Source organism: Dunckerocampus dactyliophorus, chromosome 1 (assembly GCF_027744805.1).
Source record: "Dunckerocampus dactyliophorus isolate RoL2022-P2 chromosome 1, RoL_Ddac_1.1, whole genome shotgun sequence".
NCBI classification, from domain to species: domain Eukaryota; kingdom Metazoa; phylum Chordata; class Actinopteri; order Syngnathiformes; family Syngnathidae; genus Dunckerocampus; species Dunckerocampus dactyliophorus.
Window position 1 is genome coordinate 25,254,848 of NC_072819.1, and position 20,944 is coordinate 25,275,791.

General features: G+C 40.4%; 1 protein-coding gene across 5 annotated transcripts in view; it reads right to left on the reverse strand.

The window, feature by feature from the left end:
• mib2 (MIB E3 ubiquitin protein ligase 2) overlaps positions 1–20,944 on the reverse strand; it is an 82,633-nt gene that overhangs the window by 38,417 nt on the left and 23,272 nt on the right. For 4 of the 5 annotated variants that reach the window (XM_054799373.1, XM_054799402.1, XM_054799381.1 and 1 more), the window contains exons 2-3: positions 5,125–5,520; positions 8–179 (exon numbers count right to left, since the gene is read on the reverse strand). In XM_054799373.1, coding sequence (XP_054655348.1) covers positions 8–179; positions 5,125–5,347 — 395 coding nt within the window. In that variant the 5' untranslated portion in view covers positions 5,348–5,520. Of the gene's footprint in view, positions 1–7; positions 180–5,124; positions 5,521–7,997; positions 8,064–20,944 lie in introns of all 5 variants that reach the window. The other variant, XM_054799389.1, reaches the window with a different exon arrangement.

The following is a 20,944-nucleotide window of genomic DNA, read 5'->3' on the forward strand; positions in this document are numbered from 1 at the left end:
TACTCACGGTTGAGAGTGCGCCGTCTCGTACCGCTCGAATGCATGGCTCAGGTCATGTTTGTTGTTCATATAACACTGTGTGCACAGGTCATAGTCAAAGCACACCTTGCACTTCCATCGCATTCCCATAATACCATGCTTCTTGCAGCTGTCGCAGATGATGTTGGAGTGGCGCACCCCTGTTAGTTAAGGATGAAAAATGAAAAACAATGTGAAAATGCATAACAAAAGATAATATATCATGAGGTGTGGAAGAACTGAAGCAGAAGCACAAACAACTCTGTGAGCTCTGCACTAGTTTTCCTCCTCCTCTCCGAGTTCATTAACTGAAGGGCAGGGGAACAACATTTAAAATGGCCCATTCCGAGAGTGATGACCTTTTACTGGGCCATGCACACTAAAAAGTGCAGTGTAAACAAGTGTATGTCAGAGTAAAAAATATAAGACCACCACCCGCTACCATATTTTTGTCACAATTTGGTGGAGCTGTCGAATGCTTGATCCCCAGTATGCAGAGACAGAGCCAGCAGCGTGCAAAAAAAAGTATTTTAAGTATGTAGGTACTCACAGTAGTGCAGGATTAAACAACATAAGGCGACAGAAAAAAAAGACTCTGTGAAAACATAAACAGTACACTTGGCAGTAGCTACAGGTAAGGAGACCGTTTAAGTGACAACACAGGCAAAGAGTCAATGAACCGCCGTCCCTGCGACGACGCTGGGGTGGGTTACACATTTAACTAATTGGAAGTGCCAACAGCTGCACACAATTCCACTGAGGTAAAGCATCTGCATCCTACTCCCAGCAGGAAGTGCAGCATTCCAAAATAAGAGCAGGACAGGACCTAGCACTTCCTGTCCTGCGGAACACGACAGTATCCGCCCCCACGGAAGGGATGCCAAACTTTCCACACTTCTGAAAAGTCTAGGATGGGTGGAGGGAAGAAAGGCGGAGGGTGACCAGACTTGCACGCCCCCCACCACGGAACGAACACAGCTGACAGGCAGGCGTCCTTGTTGCCAGCGAGGCAGTGTTTGGTGGCGTCGCCAGGTCACGCGACGGTGTAGCCAGCGAGCAGAAGACCGCTGACAATGACAGTTTGGGAATCGCTGTAGCCGGCAAGAAAGACAGACAAGGACTTGCCACTTCTGCCGCAGGAAGCGTGGACGGCCGACGCAGCTAGGTTTGCGGCGGCGGAGTTGGAGACAGCTGGAGCGGCCAGGTCCACTCATTTTACAAAAAATGAGTGCGTAATTATTATGGAGCGTTATGAAGAGTTTCCAAAAGATTATGACTGCTAAAAGCAACACTGTCGCTGCCAATAGAACGAGGACGGACTGCTGACAGAAAAATGCGTAGCATGCAATGGGCAAGTTAACACTGATCTGTTATACTAACTATACCGAGCTAGTCTTTTCATTTATCAATGCTCAACATTGACATTTTAACACTTATCTATTTAAAAAATAAATATATTGGAGAAAAAACGTATTTTTTTAAATATCTTTGCAGTATGTCTTCTTGTTGTATCTTGTTGTGACCACTAGATGGAGTGGACGTGAGTACTTATGCAAGGACTATATAATAACAAGCTTCATTTGGGCCAAGTATCATCCCATGTCTTGATGAAATTAGCAATAATAAGGCATGTGGTGCAGACAAGATATCCAATGAGCATTTAAAATACGCAAGCAGAAAACTTTATCCTCTATTAGCAATATGTTTTACTGGGTTTTTGATTCATGGTATTTATTTTAGTGCCCATTGTGAAAAATAAAGCTGGCAAAATAAATAGTAAAGACAGTTATCGTCCTATAGCTCTGGCAAGTACCTTATGAAATATCTTGGAAAGGTCTATATTGAATAGAATGGAGAAGTTTATTATGACATCTGACAATCAGTTTGGCTCCAAATCCAAGCTTGGTACAGATATGTGCATTTTTGCCTTAAAGGAGATTATGGATATGTACAACAGGCACAATATTACCATTTCTGTGTTCTTTATTGATGCCTCAAAAGCTTTTGACCATATAAATCATGAAAAGCTATTTTACAAATTGTACAATAGAGGCGTCCCAAAATATTAAATAAGAATTTTAGTGTTTTGGTATGCTCAGCAGTCTATGTCTGTTAAATGGGGAAACTCTGTATCATCTCCCTTTCATGTTGGTAACGGCGTGCAACAAGGCAGCATCTTGTCTCCCTGTCTTTTTAATATGTGTTGTTATATGGATGATCTATCTAAGCTGCAGAATGACTGCAGGACTGGCTGCCGAGTTGGTCATACTACCATGAACCACCTGATGTATGCTGACGATCTAGTGATTTTCTGTCCTTACAGTGCTGGTCTACAGCAGTTGTTCAGGGTTTGTTCACAGTATGGCGTGGACTTTGATATCAAATACAATTCAGAAAAGAGCAACATCATGACTGTCAGGAGTAAAGAGGACATTAAACTAGCTTTCCCTGACTTCTCTCTGGAGGACAACATCCTCAAAGTCTATGATGAGGTGAAATACTTGGGCCATTATACTGTATATCCGCTGACCTGACAGATGATAGAGACATTTATAGACAATGTTGTATGTAATATGCACAAGCTAACATGCTTGTTCATAAGTTCTCTATATGTTCAGTATCTGTTAAAACGGCAGTTTTTAAAGCACATTGTACTCTTATGTACAGTATACTACCCACTTGTGGCGGCATTATAGAAAAAGCAGTATACATAAGCTTCAGGTGGCATACAATGATGGCATGAGGATGCTGCTTAAGGTTCCCCGCTGGACTAGTGCCAGTCAAATTTTTGTTCAGGCTGCTGTACCAACCTGTGCTGCTGTGTTACGGAACCTCATGTACGGATGCATGTGTAGGTTAACATGCTCTGTAAACAGCATCATATATGCTCCGACCAACCCTGAACAAAGCTCAGTCAGGTTCTTTTCTAGTTTGTGGAAACACTGGCGCCTATAACAAGGGATAGCCATCTTTCATTGTGTCTTGTTGGTGATGTGTGTTTGTTTTTTTTATGTTCTATGGACTATGTATGTGTCTGAAATAAAGTTGATGATGATGATGCCTTGTATTTTGCAAACATCAACTGCTTTTATACTTTTTTTGAATTTGCTCATCTTGGTGCATTGTTTGAGTTCCTTACTTAGTTGGTTCCATAATTTAATTCCACATACTGAAATGTTGTGAGTTTTTAGTGTTGTTCTTGCATATACAGTAAGTGTCTCAAGTTTAGTTTTTCCCTAAGATCATATTTCTCTTCTCTTGTAGAGAAGTATTGTATGACATTTTTGGGCAGCAGGTTATTGTTAACTTTATGCATTATTTTAACGGTTTGAAAATGTACTAAATCAGCAAATTTTAATATTTGGGATTTTAAAAATAAGGGATTAGTATGTTCTCTATACTTGGCATTATGAATTATCCTCACTGATCTTTTTTGCAGTACATTTAGTGAGTGAAGATTGCTTTTATAGTTATTACCCATATCTCTACACAATGACTTAGATACGATAATACCACAGAACAGAAAAGAGTATTTTGCTTTATTCAATAATGAAGTATTTCTCGCCACCTTGTATATTTTTTATGTGAGATTTCTAGCTCATTTTTTTAGATCTATTACGATCCCCAGAAATGTATTTTTTGTTTACCTTTTCAATGTCGACTCTATCTATTTGTATTTGGTTGCACATATCCTTTCTGCTATTACCAAATAGCATTATTTTAGTTTTACTTAAGTTCAAGGACAATCTGTTTTTATCAAACCATGTCTTTAATATGACCATTTCAGCCATGACTTTTTAATTAGCGCTTGTGTGCTTCCCCCCGAACAAAAGACAGTACTATCATACGCAAATAATACCAACTTTAAGTCTTTCGTCACTATACAGATGTCATTGATACAAAAAAACAGTTTTGGTCACAATATTGACCCATGGGGTCAATTTTTAAAGATTGGAAAGACTTTAGCTATTTTCATTTTGTTAGGAAATTTTCCAGTCTAAAATGATAAGTTACTGATATATGTTAACGCTTCTACGATCTCATCGATAACCCTTTTAATTGTTTCCATTTCAATTCCATTACAATCAGTTGATGTTTTCAATTTACAATTATTGACAATGTCAGTAATCAGTGAGAAACATGGAATTAGGATTCCTGTTTTTGGTTTCATTCCTTTCCTCCATTGTCTAGAATTTTTGAATTTCTTCTTCCAGTTTTGGTCCAATATTTACAAAATTATTGTTAAACATTTCAACTACGTCATTCATATCATCCTTATTAATGTTTCCAACATTGAATACGGCCTATTAGTAAAAAAAAAAAAAATGCATATTCAAGCAAATGTTTTTGCCTAAGTTAAGCATTTTCAAGCATAAAAATTGATAAATTAACTAAAATACCAATATAAGGCATAAAGAGGACGCATTCAAAAACAACAGGCTTTTAATGCATTTGAATGATCCCACAACAGGCACAATAACAACAACATAATAATCTTATTAATAACAATAATCCTAATAATAACACGGGCTCAAGTTGCGACCGTAATCCACTCAACTGTGAACCCCAGACTTCATTTCCTGTTCTCCACATGTCCAGAAGACATTTGCTGCAATACACAAGCTTATTGATGTCTTAAATGGCTTATTTACTCTTATTATGTATACTATATTGGGTAATAGGAATATAAAGGCAACTATAGGGGTATTATGCCATGTTTAGTGGGCTCTAATGATGTTAAAAACTGTATTTCAAAGGTGTATTTAAGCAGGTGTTCTATGCATTAGCTACGAAAATATTTGATGGAAAGAGAAGAAATCCTACTTCACGGAAATTCACTTATCACGTAACTAACCGCAATAAAGAGTTTACTGCATATATATTTTTTAAGGTATTAATTTACTTTTAAGCTGCAAAAATCCAAAGAAAAAGCAAATTAGTCATTGCTCGCTGAACTGAGGTTAGTGAGGTATGCTGTCTAAGGCAGTATGCTGATCATAAGGCATTTTTTCCTTTAGTTCAAATTCTGATTTGCATAACTGACAGGCATTGAGGCTTTTTTACGTTAAACATGTGCATAGAGCAGGACAGGCTTAAATTGCTTACCAATCTGTGCATTGTCATACAGCAGCAAGTCGTAGGCACCCTGGTATCCAGTGCGGTAGTTGGTTCTTGTGCCACTGTCCCATTGAACCACCACCGTCTTGTCTGGCGTGGTGGTACTGCCCTGCCGCCCGATCTCCACCACAGTCCCCACATGGCCTTCACCGTCATCCTGGTTTCCCCATTTCCAGTCCAAACCACGCACTACACGCATACCCACCTCCATGCTGCTTCTCCTGGGGCTCGACCTAGAGGCCACGCTTAAAGGCCGAGGCCTGGCAGCGCTGTCGCTTTCGCTGCTGCGCCTCCGGGCCTTGCCAGGTGTGGCGCTGGCCCGTGTCGACCGTAGTGCAGGCAGGGACGGCACCAGGGGGCTTTCCGGGAGCAGATCAGGGGTGACTAGACGAAAGAAATGCATAGGTGCATAAGAAATGCTGTGCTTCCACAGCACTGCTTGTGACAGTGAAACAAGTGTCATGTGTTGTCTGACTACATGACTGACAGGTTTAGGGAGGGACTTTCATTCATTCAAATGATTATGGTTTTGTCTTTGATGGCAGATTATTTACTACATGCTTGTTATTGTTCATTTCTAGAAAAGGGAGGCGGACATGACTGCTGCACCTTACTAATCACAGTCTGACATCATTGTTACATTTTTTTATTTTTTTTTTTTAAATCACAACTCCCCTTGTCATTAAAAGTACTCACACACAACTCAACAAAGCACCCACCCACATGATGGATATTAATATTTTTAGCATAAATGCACAAATGTAGTATTTACAATACTCTTGAGCTGATATTTATTGACCACAAAGTCTCCCACATTCAAACTCTTTACTGCTGACTTAAGTTATTTGGCATGATGTCAACAGGAAAGAGGTAGCCCCAGTCAGAAATATAGATTGCAATTTTAAAGCCACAGTATACACACAAGGGTATTAAAACACACCGGTTAATTCATAATCTCATATTTTGTCCCATTCAACAATTGACCTTTTTCTATCAATAGTACACATATTTTCTTTTTTTTCCCCCCTTTTCAATATGCGGCATAGCAAGAAAAAGCTGTGGGTAGCAAAATGGTCACCAGGCCGCAATTTGGACACCCCTGATGTAGCGTAAATACAACCTTACAGTAAGTGTGCCTATGATATATTTTTAAAAAAACTTGTGCTACTTTTGCTACTCTTCCAGAAAGTAAGGTACCAGGGTAGAGGCTAATTAAAAGTAATCTTTTATGCAAAATGTGTCCCTAAAGCCTGTTTATAAGTATATCATCACACTCACTTGTTTGTTTCATAGAGAAGAATAAGTTTCGGGTTTTCATGACAGAATGAGCGCCATACCTATGATCCTTATATACACCCATCACTTCATGGAGGACAGCTTTGTAAAAAAGATCAGGCTTCACTACACATCTTAAAATAAAGGCCAGAGCTCTGTCAACTATTTATGCTTGTGATTAAGGAAGATGTAGTCACAGATGTCATTCCAATCGCGTTATTAATGTAAGATATTTTAATGACACCCAGATTTTGTTTACACAATTAGACAAATCTGACAAAAAGCGCTCTTATTTTGAAGCACGGAATGTGTTGTGTTTGTTGAGAATGGCAATTGACGGTTGATACGCGCTGGGTGCAAGAATAAACGTGCCTCTCGTTAAGCGAACCCCGCTAGCTTCCATTCACGCTCCGTAACAGAGGAGTTTTCAAGGTTTTTCGCCAGGGTTTCAACATGTTTAGTAGTGTTTGTGCGGTCCCTATTTCAGCAACTAGCTGAAATAGAGCGCCACTTCCCGTGCGAGCTCCCTACGCCATGACGCAGCAGTCGGGGCACAGAGAGAGGGAACTACCGCTGTAGCTACGGAGCCGAATATCCAACGTCCAACGTGAAACTAACTTCACCACGATACACTGTGGACATGTCTGCATGTTGGTGTTGTGTTTTCTTCTTATTGCGGGTGGGGCGACTTGAGTGGCAACCAGCTTTGAGTCGCTGCTGATTACTGCACCTACCATGTTGGAGTGTGACTCAGACTTACAAACGTGATACGGCAGTTGAATATCCTGCATTCATCAGTTTACTTTCACTTTATTTTACATGGCTGAGGTTTAACTTGAATGCTTATCAAGATTACAAATGCCATGCAGGTATTGAAAGCATCTGCTCAAGCTGGTAAAAAGTATGGGGGGGAGGACAGGCTGCTTATAGACCATTTCCAGTCCAAAACGACAGCTTAGTCTCATTTATTCACCGTAATTATATGTGAGGGAGTCATTTAACATTTCGGTGTGCAAAGAGAAAAGCTGTCAAGGTGCTTTAGTGCATCTCCAGGCATTCTGAGTGTGGATGGAGAAATACATGGCTGCTATGGACAATCATATCAAATCTCAATCCTTCATTAATTCAACTGTCAAACTTTTTAAATTACAACCACATTACCACTAAATTAGGCTCACAAGGATGAACAATAACCTAGTTTTGAGAATTTATCTTGTATTCTGATAAGATGTTTTGTTGGAGAAGGAACTTAGATTTTTTACTAACCACACACTCATCCACACTTTAAACAGGGCACCTACTGTGGAGCGCCACCATTGTGTGTTGTGTGTACGTGCAGAAGAAGGAGAATAGCCACCATGCACATGAAAAGATAAACAGGCTGGGACTGGCACTGACAAGCAGAAAAGCCACACAATATTCAAGCTAGGACTCTTCCCACACAACGAGTTCTGGCCCAACATCCACTCAGTTGCATTTTTATCTCATTCAATAATAATAAGAAGAATAAAATAAAACACACAAGCCCTAAATGGCATCATCACAAATATGTTCATCTTAGATTCTTTCCATTTGTAACTCTCTACCTGCCAGATGGCCACTGCCTGTGTGACATCCTCTCCACTACAGCAAATGGCAAATTTGACTCCACACTGAAACATAAAAGTCATCATCGATCACTATTTCAAAGTTGGGTGTGTATGTGTGTTGAAACACGGACAATGGAATTCAAGTCAAATCAACTTTGTAAACATCAAGATAGATTTCTCTTTCAAGGTGATAGGATGAAAGAAACCAAAATAATTTCCTGTGTTAAAATAGACTCTGTGAGCCTTTTTCTGGAGATAAATATAGTATAGCGGTACCCTATTAATAACAGCGCTTATGAGCAGTGAAAAGAGCAAAGCTACGATGAAGAAAATCATAGAGTTCATTGCATTGGCCGACCAACAATTTTTGGTCGCTGTGCACTTTATTTTTGGTAAAAATACTCAAATCAGATCAGCGGTGTAATCTGTTGTGCAAGCTTTGTTTGTTTTTTAAATGTGAAAAAAACAAAAAAACTAAATGGAACCAATATCATTTAGTAGTTTGAACAGTACTACTCTAAACTTGTGACTTATATTTGAGAGAACTACCTCATGTGCAGTTAAAACAATTAATTTGTTTTGTTTCACGGCTATAGTTCAATGTTTTTCAACAAAATAAAATAGAATATTGATGGTGTATGCTGTTAACTTAGTTTGCATACGCAGGCGGCTTCATTCTATCACGGTTTTTCAAAAATACATTAATAAATCATGCTGTTTTTGTATTGAATACAGCCCATTAGTTAAAAACATACATAATTAAGCACATTTTAGGTATGTTTTTGCCCAAATGAAAAGCATTTCAGGTGACTACAGCATGAACCTCATTGAGAGAACACAGAGGGCTTCCAACGCTATAAAAAAAAAAGACATAAAATATATGTCTAAAATAGACATATTTAGAGTTATTTCACACTTTGTTGTTAAGTACATAATTCCACATGTGTTCATTCACAGTTTTGAGAATCTACAATGTAAATGATCATGAAAATAAAGAAAACGCATTGAATGAGAAGGTGTGTCCAAACTTTTGGCCTGTACTGTAAGTACTCCTCGGATGAGGATCGAAACGTGCGACACTTTCTTCACAGAAGTACAGATGACGTCTCAAGAAGCCTTTCCCTCGTTACAGAAAATGTAGTACTTCAAGTAGTCCAAAGAAATGTCAAATATGTAGCGAGTGCAAGAGTGTTTAGACATAGCATTGTACTGTATGTACACAGTGGCTCAGGACTCTTCTTCCTTGTACTTTGCAAACATCAACTGCTTGTACTGTTTCTTGAAATGACTCATTTTAGTTGATTGTTTTCTTTGCTCAATCCGTTCCATAATTTGATACCACATACTGATATCCTGAAGATTTTTAGTGTTGTTGGCGCATATAAATGTTTTAAATGTCTTTATTTCATTTGTCAATGCTATGTCTAATCACTACCGCACTTATTACTAACGCTTCATTTTTGTGAGTTTATTGTCAGTATTCATCCACTATCAACTATGTTCTGTTAAGTTTATTTCATACATATTATTTATTGTGACTGTCATATGAAGCAGTTACGGGACAAGAAATTTGACTACTATTTTACCACATTATTACATCACCTCATCATTTTCCTATGTATTCAACCAGAAGAGAGTACATTTGGAATACAGGAAGTGAACAGATGTCTTGCAATTGATGTCAAACGGACGGGGGTAGGATTAATTAAGCTTTGCGTCTTCCTACTCCTTTTGGACATGCAGAATTGTGAATTGTAATATGTGATGTATTCCAATGTAACCTGGATGCATGTTCAAATAAATTAAACCATTACTGGTATCATAAGTAAAATTTTTTCCCTGAGTTCCCTCATGTTTCTCCACTCTTGTTGAGAAGAATTGTATAACGTTTTTGGGTAGCAGGTTATTGCTAGCTCAATGCATAATTTTAGTTGTTTGAAGCTTTACCAGAGCAGCCTATTATAATAACTGTGACTTTAGAAATACAGGGTTGGTATGTTCTCTATAAGCGGCATTATGGATTATCCTAACTGACCTTTTTTGCAGCACAGTTAGTGGGTGAAGTGGGTGAAGAGTTATTTCCCCATATCGCAACAAATGAAATAAATTAGGTGTGGTAATACCAGAGAACAATAGAGAGTATGGAGTGATTTTTGTTCCAAATTTTGCTTTATTCAGTATTGAAGTATTTCTTGCTATTTTATGTTGTGTATTCTTAATGTGGGATTTCCAACAAATTTTTCCATCTATTGTGACCTAGAAATGTATTTTTGCTCATCCTGTCAATGTCTGTTTGCATTCGCGCAGAAACGTGCTTCTGCTGTTACCAAATAACATTATTTTAGTTTTACTTAGGTTCAGGGATAACCTCTTTATATCAAACCATCTTTTTAGTATAGTCTTTTCATCTGAGACATTTTCTTATGAGCTCTTGCGTACTTTCTCCAGGACAAAATGCAGTAGTATCGTCTGCAAATAATGCTTTAGATCTTCTTTAGATCTTTCGTGACTTTACAGATGGCATTTATATATACAGTGTATATACTGTATAGGTTGAACTGTTTTGGTCTCAGTATTGACTCCTGGGATACGCCACACACTATATGTAAGCTTGCAGATGTATATTTTCCTAGCTTCACATATTCCTTCCTGTTTGCGAAGTAACTTTCTACCCATTTCAAAAGTGGCCCTCTGATTCCATACCGTTGTAGTGTGTTAGTTAACATATTGTGATTAATTGTATCGAATGCTTTTAGTCAGATCCATAAATACTGCAGCTGTGCACTGTCTGTGATCTACGGTGTTGGTCATTTCCTTCGTTATTTCGATTAGTGCCATCAAAGTTGAAATGTTAGCTCTATAGCCGTATTGGCCATTCACAAGTAATTCATTCTTATTTATGAATTTCTCTAGCCTGTTACTGAATAGCTTTTCAATGATTTGGGGAAATTTTGGCAATAAAGAAACTAGTCAGTTAGTAAATTGGCGTTTGTTTCCAGTTTTGAAGATACGACTTTAGCTATTTTCATTTTGTTTGGAACTGTTTGAAATGATAAATTACTGATGTACGTCAATGGTTCTGTAAGCTCGTTAATGACCTTCTTTATCATTCCCATCTCAATTCCATTATATTCAGTTAATGTTTTTGCTTTACATTTGTTGACAATATCAATCATATCATTTATTTTTTTCCCCTTTTGTCACATCAGTGAGAAACATGGAATTGGGATTCCTGTGTACACTTTCATTTCCTGCCACAGAATAGATTTATGCTGCACTGTCATATAAAAAAAAGATTAGAATTGTTATGCTGAGCGAATAGGTGGAGCTGCTGTTTGATTTTAAGCATCCCTGAGGTCAGCTGTCAAATGTTTAGTATTTATTCTAATTTCTCTGCAGGGTGGATTGAAAGGTTGAAATGTTGCTGCCTGTGTGTGTGCGTGCGTGCGTGCGCGTGTGTGTGACTGAGGGTAAAAGGGGTGGAGGATTACTGCTCTCAGCCAAGAACAACAGATGGACGAACTTCTGTCATCCACAGTGCAACCTCCTCCATACACATAAACAACAACAATAAGACAGGTGTTTGTCCACCACACAACCACACATATTGTCTGCCACCTAACCCATAAGGGCCCATAGTGACACTGTAAATGTCCTAAAATGGGCTCGACACAGCTTTGTACTTGTTTTAATGTATTAAATGGGCAGTATGCAGCAGGTTACACCAGCTGCCTCGAGGGAGCCAACATTCTAGCATTGTACAAGCATTACATGCCGCCTCTTCTTGCTTTGAGTATGTAAGCCATGCCCCACGTAACACACACACATGCACACTAGTTATATTTCTTGTCAACTAATGACAGCAATTTGGCAAACCCCTAACCCTAACCCTATCACTGAATGTATAGCCTATCTTAACAACAACATGAATGTAAATGGTTGCCTCTCTGACTGCTTTTGTGTGTGTGCACGCACTCTGGGCATGTACGCATGTGCAGTGAGTGGCAGCCACACATTTTATTTGGACTGAAAGGAAGTTTGTATGTATTTTAAGTTTTGAAAAATATTTTTTGTACTATCTGTGCTTTTAAAACACTATTGGTAACATACTAGCCGGTAGTCGTGTTCTTGTATATTTTGGTTTCAAAAAATGCAATTGCATACAGTTCTTTTATGTCCCGAAGCAATGTACTGTATACCATTTTGGAGGAGAGTCACGTGACCATCACAGGATATGGCTACACCAAATGTGAAGGAGCTAGCTAATTTCTAAACGTGTATTTTTTTTTACATTAAAAGGTCATTTTAAAACACATTTAACCATTGTAATGCTTTAATACGGTGTCACATATTACGAGTCAACTCTTCATACTAGGGATACATCCATCCATCCATTTTCTATGCCGCTTCTCCTCATTAGGGTTGCGGGGGCATGCTAGAGCCTATCCCAGCTGACGTCTGATAATATCGGCAGATATTGGCATGAAAATTAAGATATCGGTTTATATCGGTATCTGCTTTTCTGTGGATAATATCAGCGTGCGAGTGATGACGTGCTTCACACAGCAACAGTATTGCTAGTAGGACTGGATATATCAATATTATTAATATACCAATATTTCTTTTTAAGCACGATATCAAAAACAATCACGTCATCCATAGCCATATAGTTTGGATTTGCGCTGTAACTCTTGGTAATTTGATGCGGATGTCTTACTCATCACTCTGCACTGTGAGCGCCACTGAGCGGGGCTCCTTCCCCACCCTCCTTCGTGCATGGAGGCGAGAGGGGGGCGGGGCAGAAGCCTTGCTCTTCAATAAACATGAAGGAAGCGACAATGTCTGCGGTGGAGAAACGAAAAGGCAGTGGCTAATGAATTTGGAGGTACTTTGAAAAAGTGACTATTAAGTGCGGAAGCCCTACAAATCTTTTTCACCACCTTAAAACTTGGCTCAAACTCCAGTATGAGTGTGTCAGTGTATGCTTCTTTTTCCTGTTGCTTTCCTCATGAAAGGAAAAGTGCAAAGTGGTGTGCAATATCTAAAGTGGTGTCCTATCACATTGCTAAAGATATGGTCCCCGTTGCAACGGTGGTATAAAACGGATTAAAACACTTGCTGAAAACAATGGACTCGCGATGTCATGAGAGCTTCACAGTCGCAATTATTTAGCACGAGAAGCTAAAGGTAAAGGTAATCAATCGACTGCATCGATACTAGTAAACAAAGCATTGGATTTAAGTACGGCAAGCTTTACATGGATGTGGGGGGGGGTTTAGCCCTCTTAATGATGAAGACGTTAAACGTTAGTCAATTGAGTCTGCCTGTCTGGAACGTCATTGCCACGTGCCAGCAGACAACAAAACGTAACATGCCCTACTGTATGTAGTTTTGTGCTGGGGGAGCAGCTTCAACAAGAAGGACGCCCACTGAGGAGGCTCCTTTCCATCATGGACAACCAGCATCATCCAATGTACAGGATCACCTCCAAACAGAAAAGCAGTTTCAGTGGCAGATTACTATCACTGTCCTGCTCCACTGAAAGACTGAGCAGATCATTCCTCCCCCACGCCATGCAGATGCAGCGGGGGAGCTATAAAAACACACACAGGACTGGACTTATTACCTTATTATGTGTTATTGCACTAAAAAATTTAAGTGATTTGTTCCGTATTTATTTATTTATTCTTATTCTATTTCTTATTTTTCTTTTCTTATCTCTCCTGTCTTGCCCTGGTTGTTTTATTTTGTGATGAAGTGTGTGTCTGTCAAATGCACCAGGCTTAGCAAATGTCTGACTTCGTCGTACATTTGTGGTAGAACTTGTCATGCAAAATAACAAGCGACTGGGAATCTTGCTGGACATGGCGAGTCCATTGTTTCCAGCAGGTTTTTAAAAGGTGTTTTTTTTTACTGTTGCAACGGGCACCATAACTTTAGCAATGTGATAGGACACCACTTTACCAACAGCACCCCACTTTGCACTTTTCCTTTCATGATGAACGCAACAGAAAAAAGAAGCAAGCGGTGAGCTTTGTGTTGTGGCAGGAGGTTTGTGGAATTGTGCAGCCAGCGTGCAGCTTCACACATTTCCTCGTATTGGAGTTTGTACCAAGTTTAAAGGTGGTGAAAAAGATATCTTTTTTAATGTTCTGAATCCGAAGTACCTCCAAATTACTTACTCCTCCACTTGTTGCTTTCTCCATGTTTGTTGAAGACTGAGCCGTCGGGCTTCTGCTTTGTCCCTCTTCTCTCCTCCTTCATGCACGGAGGGCGGGGCAGCAGCTCACCGCACACAGTGATGAGCAAGAGTTACAGCACAAATCCAGTCTAAATCGATAAGAACGATATGGTTGTTTTTGATATTGTGCTTAAAAGGAACAACAATCTGTTATTAATGCCCTATGTGACCTGGGGGGACTGAATAAGCGCTGCCTCTTCCTGCTCCTTTTGGACATGTGGAATTGTGATATGTGATGTATACTGAAATGTTCAAATAAAATCACATTTCTGTTGTTTGTTATATATTTTTTTATATTACACCCGCTCGTCATGTTGAAGGCTTTTGCTGTCACACTCGAGGAGACAGAGTAAGCTTGTTCACATTTCTAAAGACAATGTTTGCCTCGACAGATGATCAGCAAACTTTGTGGGACAAATGTTACAATACTGCCACGCAGATGGAAATAAAAAGAGAAAAACTCACAAGACGTTCGACTGTGGAAAAGTGTGCCAAGGTGGCAGTAAGTCAATCTACATTTCTCCTGCTAATATGCTTTATAGTAGACATAGTGCTGGCGGCTAATGCAGTGCTAATTCCTATCTGACTTGTTCTGACGCGCTAGCTGGCGGCTCATGTGGTATCTGTTGTAGCGTGCAACAATAAATCCAATAAAAGGGTCGTCAATGGTGGCAGCGCTACAACAAATTTTATAATAATAATAATAGGGGTTTTCATGCCAAATTGCTTGTTAAACAAAAATCATTGTCTATGACCTTTAGCTCTGTGTAGTGTCGAAAGATCAAGCTGGTACACTGTAAAATCCAATAGCAATCAACTTCGATAAATAAGTAGACCAAACCTGTTAAAAAAAAAGTTCATCTCACTTGAGTGGACCAAGTCAAATGTAAACATCTATTGTGGTCAACTATTAAGTTCCATTGACTTGGTTTTTTCAAAGCGTGTGCAAGTTTTTTCTTAGCATGTGTTCATGGCTGTGCTGGTTTGCACCTGGTTTCCAGTGTCACCTGTAAGTGTTCTCAACATGAATTGTTAGCAAAATATGGATTGCTGTCACTCGTTTTCTAGCTTATCTTGCAGTCAATCTGTCAGTTCCAGTAAGTGATCGCTGTTTGCCAGTCGTTTATTGTGCAGTGTGCATAAATGCTCATCGCTGTTAGTGCCACTTACTGGCAGTAAAAAAAAAAACAAAAAAAAAAACATGCTTTTTTGTGTGTGTGTGTGTGTGTGTGATATATCATAGTGTTGTTGTTGTGAATATGTCACTTTCTTGGCTTTGCTGTGAGTTCATGGCTGCATGTCTCTGAATCTGGTTCCTGGAACATGTTCTGGTCGTGATGTCACGCGTGTCAAAGTCACCACTTCATTCCACTCCTGTTTCCATCCATCGATTTTCTATACAGCTTCTCCTCAATAGGGTCGCGGGGGCATGCTGGAGCCTATCTCAGCTGACTTTGGGCGACAGGCGGGGTACACCCTAGACTGGTCGCCAGCCAATTGCAGGGCACACATAGACAAACAACCATTCACACTCACATTGATACCTATGGACAATTTAGAGCCACCAATGAACCTATTGAACCTATTGAACCAATGAAGCTTTTTGGAATGTGGGAGGAAACCGGAGTACCCAGAGAAAACCTACACACGCACGGGGAGAACATGCAAACCCCACACAGAGATGCCCAAATGAGATTTGAACCCAGATCTTCTCAATCTCCTGACTGTGTGGCCAACATGCTAACCACTAGGCCACCGTGCGGGCGGATTTTGTGCAATCAGAATGTGAACAACAGCCACATTCAATTGACTATGACCTTGATTCAACAGGTTTTGGTGTTAGCGTGTCAATGAAAAGATGATACACACTCACACACGTCAAGCCAGTCAAGTGTCCTACAAGGCTGCAAGGGTTGCAACATACACACACGCACGCACGCACAATGACCAGATAGATGACATATTTGTCATTCGGAACAAAAGCCACCAGCAAGCAGGCCTGGCTCTGTGCGGTGATAATTAGTGAGCCATTCCAAAATAGAAAAATGAATCAGCATCACAAGTGTGCTACTGTGTGAAGCTGGCTTTTATCCACACACTCATGTCTAACCAGAAGGGGCTGTTGTTGTTCTTGCAGTATCGATGCCACTAAATGTAAGTATTAGTATTTAAGTATACTAATGTAAGTAGTTTACAATCTGCACACATGAGCCTCACTAAAAAAAAAGCATCTGTTCCTGGTTTATGTCAAAAACGTCTGTCGGCCAGAGGACTTTGAGAAAAATCAATACAGGGCCTGAGTAAATAAGACATTGGAAAAAGGGCTAAAAATAAGACCATCCAATCTCCATTTTAGGCCTCTCTCTTGGCTGTTGGTATCATTACTTTTTAATTCCCACCCTAATGTGATCCATTAGAACAAGGCTATTCAGTTCATTTGTTCTGGGGGCCACATTTTCAGACAGCTAAGGACCACGGGGTCAAACATCTCCCTTCACTATGATTCTTATGTCAATGCAAGGCTCTGCATACCTTCAAATTTTTACCACACCAAATGGCTAACAAAGTTGTCTAGGGGTGCAGCTATCGAATATCCATCCATCCATTTTCGATGCCGCTTATCCAAATTAGGGTCACAGGGGTATGCTGGAGCCTATCCCAGCTGACTTGGGCGAGAGGCGGGGTACACCCTGGACTGGTCGCCAGCCAATCGCAGGGCACATATAGCCATACAACATTTAGAGTCGCCAATTAACCTAAGATGGAAACAGGCTATGGACCCAGGAGATGGAATGACATGAAATATGGGAGGAAACCGGAGAACCCGGAGAAAACCTACGGACGCACTGGGAGAAAATGCAAACTCCCCACAGAGATGCCCAAGCAGCGGTTCAAACACAGGTCTTCCCGATCTCCTGACTATGTGGCCAACATGCTAACCACTCGTCAATGTGCAGCCTCAAATATTTTAGTAATCAGGTATTCTACAGAAAATTCTTTCGGTTAATCGAGTAATCAGATAAAACATATATATCCCTCACGTCAATGCCATGTGATTGACTCACATTCAGCTCGAGATACTACAACAACAATGAACTTTCCCAATGCTAACATGAGTTATTATGTCTTATAGCTTATCATGTCTACTATATTAGGTAATATGAGTGTATTAGGCAGGGTTTCTGTTACATGTAATTGATCGTGGCAGTGTGCCACTACAAATGAAAAGCCACCACACCTTAAAAATTGGGTTGTTTTTGTTCAACTTTAAAACAAACTTCAATATCTTGTGTCAATGGATATATATGATATATACGTCTGTGTAGGCTCTCAGTCGTACAGGAGTTGTCCATCGAGGAAAAGGCTTCTTGAGACGTCATCTGTACTTCTGTGAAGAAGGTGTCGGACGTTTCGCTCCTCATCCGAAGAGCTTCGTCAGCGAACTAATAAGTGCTGGTAGCTTAGGCCTAAAATACAGTAAGAGTGGGCGGAATTGGTGTGTCAACACCCTCCCCCTATTGGTTCGTTACACTAAGCCTGGGCGGAGTAGTGGTATAATCCTATCCTGTTATTAACACCTCCGATAAAAGGGGAAGTGTCGCTCCCTGAATAGGGTATGAACGACTCTGATCCTGGCTAGTTAGCATCTATTGTTCTGGCTCGGCCCTGGCTTCACCTCATTTGCAAGACTAAGAGCTGTGGGTTTTGGTCTCAGTAACCTGCTGAACACAGGGTCCAAATTAAACCTCAAACCACCATTCCGATTCAATGATGGGTTCTGTTGTTTGACAAAAATGGCTTCCTTTACTCCTCTTTCAAACCATCTGTTTTCTTTGGCCAAAATCTTTACCTCGCTGTCCTGAAACGAGTGATTGGTAGCTTTCAGGTGTAGATGTACTGCTGATTGAGGACCACTAGAATTGTCCCTGCGATGTTGATAAAGCCTTTTTTGGAGCATTTGCTTAGTTTCCCCAATGTAGTGCTCTTTGCATTCCTCATCTTTACAGTGGATGGAATAGACCACATTGCTTTGTTTCTGGTTTGGAGCCTTGTCTTTAGGATGCACTAATTTTTGTCTCAAGGTATTTACTGGTTTGAAATAGGTAGGAATTTTGTGTTGCCATAAGATGGCCATAAGATCTTATGGCAACACAAAATTCCTACCTCTTTAGGATGCACTAATTTTTGTCTCAAGGTATTTACTGGTTTGAAATAGGTAGGAATTTTGTGTTGCCATAAGATGGCCATAAGATCTTATTAGTTCGCTGACGAAGCTCTTCGGATGAGGAGCGAAACGTCCGACACCTTCTTCACAGAAGTACAGATGACGTCTCAAGAAGCCTTTTCCTATATGATATATATATATATATATATATATATATATATATATATATATACTGCTCAAAAAAAATTAAAGGAACACCTCGAAAACACGTCAGATCTAAACTGGGGGGGAAAATGATCTTGAATATCTTTCCTGATAATAAGTGGGTGGTGTATTAGTAACAAAATGATGCCACATCATTTGATAGAAATGAAAATGATCACCCTATAGAGGGGGGAAATCAAAGACACCCCAAATATGAAAGTGAAAAAATGATGCAGCACACTGGTCCATTTGGCTAAAATGTCATTGTAGCAACTCCAAATGATTCTCAGTAGTTTGTGTTTGTACGCATGCCTGACAACGTCGGGGCATGCTCCTAATGAGACTACGGATGGTGTCCTGGGGGATCTCCTCCCAGATCTGGACCAGGGCATCACTGCGGTACCTGGACGCATGGAGGAGATTCCAGGAGACAGGTAGTTACTCCAGGAGAGCTGGACAGGGCCGTAGAAGGTCCTTCAACCCTCAGCAGGATCGGTATCGGCTCCTTTGTGCAAGGAGGAACAGGATGAGCACTGCCAGAGCCCTACAAAATGACCTCCAGCAGGCCACTAGTGTGAATGTTTCTGACCAAACAATCAGACACAGGCTCCATGAGGGTGGCCTGAGGGGCCGACGTCCTGTAGTGGGCCCTGTGCTCACTGCCCAGCACCGTAGAGCTCGATTGGCATTTGCCATAGACCACCAGAATTGGCAACTACACCACTGGTGCCCTGTGCTCTTCCCTGATGAGAGCAAGTTCAACCTGAGCACATGCGACAGACGTGAAAGGGTCTGGAGATGCCGTGGAGAACGTTATGCTGCCTGCAACATCATTCAGCATGACCGGTTTGGTGGTGAGTCAATGATGGTCTGGGGAGGCATATCCCTGAAAGGATGCACAGACCTCTACAGGTTAGATAACGGCACCCTGACTGCTATTAGGTATCAGGATAAAATCCTTGGACCCATTGTCAGAACCTACGCTGGTGCAGTGGGACCCGGGTTCCTCCTGGTCCACGACAATGCCCGACCTCATGTGGCTAGTGTATGCAGGTAGTTCCTGGAGGATGAAGGAATTGATACCATTGACTGGCCCCCACGTTCACCTGACCTAAACCCAATAGAACACCTCTGGGACATTATGTTTAGGTCCATCTGGCGCCGCCAGGTTGCTCCTCAGACTGTCCAGGAGCTCATTGATGCCCTGGTCCAGATCTGGGAGGAGATCCCCCAGACACCATTCGTAGTCTCATTAGGAGCATGCCCCGACGTTGTCAGGCATGCGTACAAGCACGTGGTGGCCACACAAACTACTGAGAATCATTTTGAGTTGCTACAATGACATTTTAGCTAAATGGACCAGTGTGCTGCATCATTTTTTCACTTTCATTTTTGGGGTGTCTTTGATTTCCCCCCTCTATAGGGTGATCATTTTCATTTCTATCAAATTATGTGAAATAATTTTGTTACTAATACATCACCCACTTATTATCAGGAAAGATATTCAAGATCATTTTCCCCCCAGTTTAGATGTGATGTGTTTTCGAAGTGTTCCTTTAATTTTTTTGAGCAGTATATATATATATACACACACACACATATATAGCTTATTATTGACCGCAGTTAGTTTGAAAATGTTTTAAATATAAAAACGTTTCACTGCGACATGCAACATGTCTTGTGTTGACTTTGACTTTGTTTCGTATTATCGGGAGAATGAACAAAAGTCCGTAAAATGTGTTTTCAGTTGACGACAGCTTGTCACAGGCTAAGCCTATCTACGCCAGCGTGTGTGATCACTCACGTTTCAACATCATTCTACTTTCTGGCATTTTTGTTTACATGCCTGGTGGGCAGCATCTAGCTAGCTCCTTTTTGTCCCACTGGCGAGCTACGAGCTACAATCATCATCACAACTTACTTTTTTAAAGTGTCACTTAACAATCTTGCGCTCTTGTTATCATTATAATACTTACGGCTTGTCTTCAAAACACTAGCTGTGTGTCAAAATTGTGCAACAGAAACATGTAGTGTGTAGAGCTATAGACAGCCATGCTACCACAGGGGCCTCCAACAGGTAGCTCACCACATGATGTTGAGTAGTTCACAAAAGAATTTGTCTTTTTTTTCCCCCCAAAGTGATATGCAAATGTGGAAGAAAATAGCAGTACGTTTAGTAGAATAAAGTCAAAATATTAAGAGAATAAGGTTCTAATAATAAGATATAAAAGTGGTAATCATACAAGAAAAAAAAAAAGTTGTAATACACGGACGTCATTCATGAGCTAGATTTAGCCTGGGGACCACCAGTTGAATAGCCCTGCTTTACAACAC